The sequence below is a fragment of the Triticum aestivum genome, chromosome 4A (assembly GCF_018294505.1).
Source record: "Triticum aestivum cultivar Chinese Spring chromosome 4A, IWGSC CS RefSeq v2.1, whole genome shotgun sequence".
Classification (NCBI taxonomy): Eukaryota; Viridiplantae; Streptophyta; class Magnoliopsida; order Poales; family Poaceae; genus Triticum; species Triticum aestivum.
Window position 1 is genome coordinate 87,449,537 of NC_057803.1, and position 5,966 is coordinate 87,455,502.

The 5,966-nt window shown below is 42.4% G+C and overlaps 1 protein-coding gene across 2 annotated transcripts; it reads right to left on the reverse strand.

Moving 5' to 3' along the window:
- Positions 1–1,720: 1,720 nt before the first annotated feature.
- Positions 1,721–5,966, reverse strand: LOC123085316 (chorismate synthase 2, chloroplastic). 2 transcript variants are annotated; one of them, XM_044506939.1, is made up of 13 exons: positions 5,662–5,966; positions 5,007–5,157; positions 4,792–4,868; positions 4,626–4,684; positions 4,443–4,526; positions 4,199–4,291; positions 3,675–3,755; positions 3,460–3,591; positions 3,170–3,272; positions 2,989–3,083; positions 2,665–2,730; positions 2,269–2,353; positions 1,721–2,189 (listed from the first exon to the last, which is right to left on the reverse strand). In XM_044506939.1, exons 1-13 carry the CDS (start codon positions 5,801–5,803, stop codon positions 1,978–1,980), a joined length of 1,380 nt encoding a protein of 459 aa, XP_044362874.1. In that variant the 5' UTR covers positions 5,804–5,966; the 3' UTR covers positions 1,721–1,977. The 2 variants fall into 2 exon arrangements, with proteins under 2 accessions (XP_044362874.1, XP_044362875.1); XM_044506940.1 differs by having other exon boundaries at positions 1,721–2,132; positions 5,662–5,965.

Here is a 5,966-nt window from a genome sequence, read left to right on the forward strand (position 1 = left end):
GGGGGAGCTCGACATTAGACCCGTACTTGACGTGTAGTGACATGAGTGATTTTTTTTAGGTTTTCTTTTCAAGTTTGGTTTGGAACAACAAGACGGTGTTGTTGTTTCACTGTAGAAATAATGTGCTCTTTGTTTTTACCCTTTCGTTGTCGTGCTTATCGTCGGTGGGCGTGGAGCCGTCTCTCCCGCAGGTCTTTCGAGATTCGATTAATTTAGGTTTTCGTTGGATCCATCTGGATTTATGGTTTTTGTTGTCTTCGAAATTTCTTCAAGCCCTTATATGCGCTTTCTTCTCCGAGCCACTCGCCGTCAATGTAGAATGATGTCGTTGAAAAGAATGGAATGTTGTTTCGCTCTGCTGGATGCGTCGAATACCATATAAGATGCTCACTCTTTACCCCTGAGTATATCCCACCTTATCTTAGAACGGTCTTGCGACTATTTGCTTCGCAGATCACGGCTGTTGTCGTCTCTTGATCTACATCAATGATTTTTCAGCCACTGTCTCTACAAACTCATGGGTTAAAAAATTGCTCTGCCTAGGCGAAGGTCCAAAGACGACATCAAACTATGCTCACAGCGTGTCGCCTATGGATGCAGGAGGAAGAAGACTTGGGCACCCCCAAATATTTAAATATGAATTATTAGTTTTTGTATGTATGTGTTTGTAAGGACATGTTTGATTCGATCGGAGGGCGGACGATATACCCCTCCTTTATAATCTGGACAATCCCCTTTCTGAGTTAATAAATTCCCTTTTACCTTGAGAAAAAGGACGTGCGATATTTAATATATAGCATTAGGCCCTTTCGCAAAAATTATAAAAATACAAAGTGTCGTATATTTGAGGATTAATTCTTTTATCACAAAATGCATGACCTTGGACATTCAAATACTTAATTTCATACCCTGCAAAAGAAACTTAATTCCATACCACGCATAAAAAGCATCATGGGAGTAGAACTCGAGTATACTTCTTTTGCGCAGGGAAAGAAACTTGTGTACTTGGTCAACGTCTTTACTTGCTTTTCGGTTTCGGGGAAGATACGTAATTTACCGACCACCAACCCAAATAATATGTCGTGATAGAGAACATTGTTGAGTACTCAACATTGTTAGTAGCTGTAGCCATCAAGCCAAATAAAATAGAGCATATTGTTAGCTGTAATCCGCTAGTAGTGTGTTTGGTTGCTATCCTCACAAGTCGCTCTCCTGGTTTCACATTATTTCCAATTATGTCCTTCTGTTTCTGTTCATGCAAACTCAACACACCCCTTTCCTAGCACAAAGTGTAAAGTCAAGAAATGCGTGCTTAGAAAACACGATTAGACACAACCAAGGACAAATTAAGGCGATTGGAGATTAATGTTGTCACTGACAGTGACCCCGTGTAATGGTCCAAACTGTCGCCTGCTGTCGTGAGCAGGCAGGACAATATAGAAGCACCGAATCATCATCAAACAATCCGATATATCTCCTTCGTTTTCGAGATCTCAAAAATGATCATATTATCAGTGCATACATAGAGTATACTCCATATTATAACACACATTGCATTTCAATTGACGCCAGACGACGTCTGCTTCAGATGCCAGGGAACAGAGACTGACGTGCAAGCACGAGAGAATATCTGTTGTGGTACTGGTACAGCAGGAGAGAAGCGCATCATGTTTTGGTACCATCCATACCATACTGGCGCACATAGAAAACACAATATCAGTATCTTCAACAAGTGGACAAATGTTCTATTGCTCACATTGACTGGTTGTCTTGTCCAGACCAAACTGCTCATGCCACAAACTTTTATTTTCGGAGATCAACATATCTTTTGGTGTACACTAATCCAATGTATATTCTAGGATACAGGTTTGGTACAAAACTGCAAACTGCTTAGCAAAACCCTGAAATGTGGCAGATGAAAGAGAGGGAGGAGAATATATAAGAGGGCCTTCTCGTTCCAAGGCGGGTATTATGCATTTATGCTAGATCTGGTGCCAACGCAGGTGTACTGTTCGCAGAGCCGATTGGTTCTTGTAGGGCAAGGTTCAGCGGGAACATCTCGCATTGAGCAACATGTGCCATCAGTTGGTCCATGAGGACCAATGCGGCCATCGTCTCCACCATTGGAACAGCTACAAAAGCAATGACGGGGGAAAGATCAGATGATAGGACACTACTTCCTCTGTGAACTGCAAAAATGTCTTATATTTAGAGATACCAGAGGGAGTACTAGATAACAAAAGGTAGAATATTAGATGGGTCCATTACCCCGAGGGACAACACATGGGTCATGGCGACCCCTTGTCTTTAGTTCGATATCCTCATGATCCCTTGTTACAGTATTTTGCTTCTTCTGGAAAAATGAAATTAATACCTCAGATAAATGGCTATATAAACAACTGTTCCACATGTAGCATGCATGAAATATTGCCCTACTATACTCCAACGGAAAGAAAGCAAATGTTTTGCAACAAATAAACATTTTAATATTCATAGCTGCTAACAAGTTTAATACTTGACATAGCAGTGGTTATAAGTTGTTACGGCATAATATCATAGTTCTTGTCATTCGAAAAGCATGCCATGGAACATTGCTACCCTTTCAATAACATTTTCTCTGTTTTGTGATTCTGAAAGGAAGTTCTCTGCACCGGAATGGCTTACCCCAATAGTTGCTGTTGGCTTGAAAGCTACTTTGAAGTATATAGTTTCACCATTTGATATCCCTCCCTGCATGAACACAAATTAACAATGTACTGTCACACTTCTGATTTTAAGTACTCCCTCCGTTCCTAAATATAAGTCTTTGTAGAGATTTCAATATGAACCACATACGGATGTATATAGATGCATTTCAAGCTTAGATTCATTCATTTTGCTCCGTATGTAGTCCATCTAGTGGAATCTCTATAAAGACTTATATTTAGGAACGGAGGGAGTATTGAAAATGAACATTGTAATAGTAAAGCAGGGTGCTTTGATAAATACCTGTACACCGCCTGAGCGATTGGTTCGTGTTCTCACATTTCCAGCCTCATCCATATAAAACTCATCGTTATGCTCACTTCCAGTTAGGTCAGTACCTGCGAACAAGTTACTAATAGTCAGGCGATTTGGAAAGTAGGAGGCATTCCCACAGCAACTAATTTTGTGCAAACCAATTTCCTACCTGCAAATCCACTACCGATCTCAAACCCCTTGCTTGCAGGAAGAGAAAGCATAGCCTTTGCCAGTAGAGCTTCAAGTTTGTCAAATACAGGAGAGCCAAGCCCCTATAAATTATACCAGCAGGCAGAAGACAATGCATTACTATTACTGAATTATGTCAACGAAGATTGTGCAACAAATATGATGTATGATAATCATGAGTCGAGAACAAAATAGAGTGAGGCCTTGTTTGGTTTATTATGCTGGAACACACCAAAATCAACATAACAGAATCTTAATCTTAATACTTACACGAGGAACATTTCTGGCAATGCATGTGACCACCCCACCAATCGAATTCCCATTAATCCGTACTTTATCAATTGCATCAATCATCTTCTGTGCATATTCTGGATCAGGACATCTACAAATGTTGCTCTCTATCTGGAAATTAAAAAAAAATAAAAAATCCAGTAAATCACTGAGAGTATCCTGTACTGTTAGTTAAGAGGGTGGCAACCACGGACCTGATCCAGGGTAAGAGTTTCGTAATCAACTGCGTCTTCAGGAAGTACCACTTGATGCACTTTGGAAACAAATGCTAGAATCTGCAGGTAAATATTTATCCGCCATAAGGTACTGAAAAATTAAGAGATAACCACAAAATATGCCCTTCTGCGTGGGAATGAAATGGTGAAATAAATCAGTATTCACTGCAGCACGATACAGATTGCTCTATGCAACAGTATACAAGATGGATCGAAGTACATAGACAACTGAGTTGTCATATTTAGGTCAAGCAAGAACTGAAATAAAAGCAAAATAAAGAGGGGCCATCCAATAGGAAAACCACTGCTTATTTGCAAAATCCAGAGATGCTAATATTTAATTAAGACAAAAGTTGAATGCTTCGACATATTTAGGATGTATCCACATGCAAGTTTTCTTTATTCAGGCTATATTGTTTATCAAGCAGTAACCAGGGGAGTGACAAGGCTTGGTTACAGATGCGGAATAGTTAAAAAAAAGTAAGTGCCAAGTAGGACCAAACCTCTACTCCACATTTGAGCTTAAGAATTTTCTTTGCAACAGCTCCTGCAGCTACCCTTCCAATGGTTTCTCTTGCTGATGACCTTCCACCTCCCTATTATACAGTTCACATAGAAAATTGTTCAACTCAACTATTCAAGTACAGAAAACACCCACATGTAAAGTTGTAGCAGAAAAGCTGCAGCAGTTAGTGCATCACTGTGATAACTGATCTATACACCTTATATATGTATGACAACAGGTACCTGAACAGATCTAACACCGTACTTGAGGTCATAAGTTAAATCCGCATGGGAAGGTCTGTATGCCTTAGCCATTTCAGTGTAATCCTGTGGAACCAAATATGATTGTGAAACAAAAGGGTCAGTGCCAACAATTATTGCCCTTCCATGAGTATAGTTATTATAAATCTTATACTAGATACTTACACCCCCTCTTTGATCCGTGTTTGGGACAAAAACATGAATCGGCGTCCCAGTGGTCATTCCTGCAGAAAATACATTCAGCCTTGTCATAAAACTGATGCAAACTAATGCATTCTTATTTAAAAATCAAATTCACCAAGGATATCCCATGTCTTGAAATGTACCCTACCTTCATATGTCCCTGAAAGAATTTTACAAGTATCGGTCTCCTTCCTTGGGGTTGTTATTCTGCTCTGACCTGGCCGCCTGTGATAATCAACCTCTTCGTATTAGTTTACATCATGGAAATATCTAATGATTATATCTCCAAGAGGTTAACAGAATGCATTTGCAATGTCCTAATTCTGGCAGCAGCTGGAAAACTAATGAAATCTTGAAGCACACCTTCGATCAAGGTCTCCTTGCATGTCTTCCTCGGTGAGTGGGATTCTGGGTGGACAACCACTGATAACGCAGCCAACGCCACCTCCGTGAGACTCTCCATAAGTTGCAACCTGGAAGTAGTCCCCGAAGATATTTCCAGCCGCCTTCACCTCTGTTCTCCAATTGACAAAGCAACACATGTCAGAGTTAGCTCTTTTATGGTTCTCGTTCAAAGACAACTGCAGTTATGCAGCCATGCCGACCATCTCAGAATTCACATAAAACGTACAAATGCAGGATACAAAAAATAACAGCATTGGAACTAGGTGCTGTCACAACCCCTGAGATCTCAAAACAACAATAGAGATGCAACAGTGAACCTGTACTGAGCTATGGGTGATATGGCCAAACAATCATCTTTGAAATTGCGATCGCGGAAATACGGTCCCGAAAATGGCATCAGAAAGACGGCTTTTCTCTACATAACAGTTCACAAACCCTCTTCTCCATGCCACGAACGACGGCCATACTATACTATCAGGCAGCAGCTGACCAAGCAATCCTAAGCTCGCCTTAAGGCAATCAACCAGTTACCCCCAACCCCATAAACGGAGCAGACACGGCGAAGCGCGTTCTAACGACGGGAATCGAGGAGGCGCGGAGCAGCGGGACGGACCTAGGCGGGCGGCGCGGCGGCGGCCGACGGAGAAGCGGACGGAGGCGGGGGCGGAGTCCGTGAGCGCCCGGAACCCGCCGCGGGGGAGGGAGCTCCAGGGCGCCCCGGCGGCGAGCTGGTGCGACGTGGGCGCGGCTGCCATTGGAGGGGGGTGGTAGATTGGTTGGTCTGGTTACGGTTGGTGAGGCGGAACGGAGGAGGAAGGAGAGGGGGTGGACTCTAAATACGCGACGGAGAGGCGCCACCTACCTACCCCCTGGCTCCGGCGGCTCGGCTCGGGTCTGGTGGTCTGGTTTGGTTTCGTG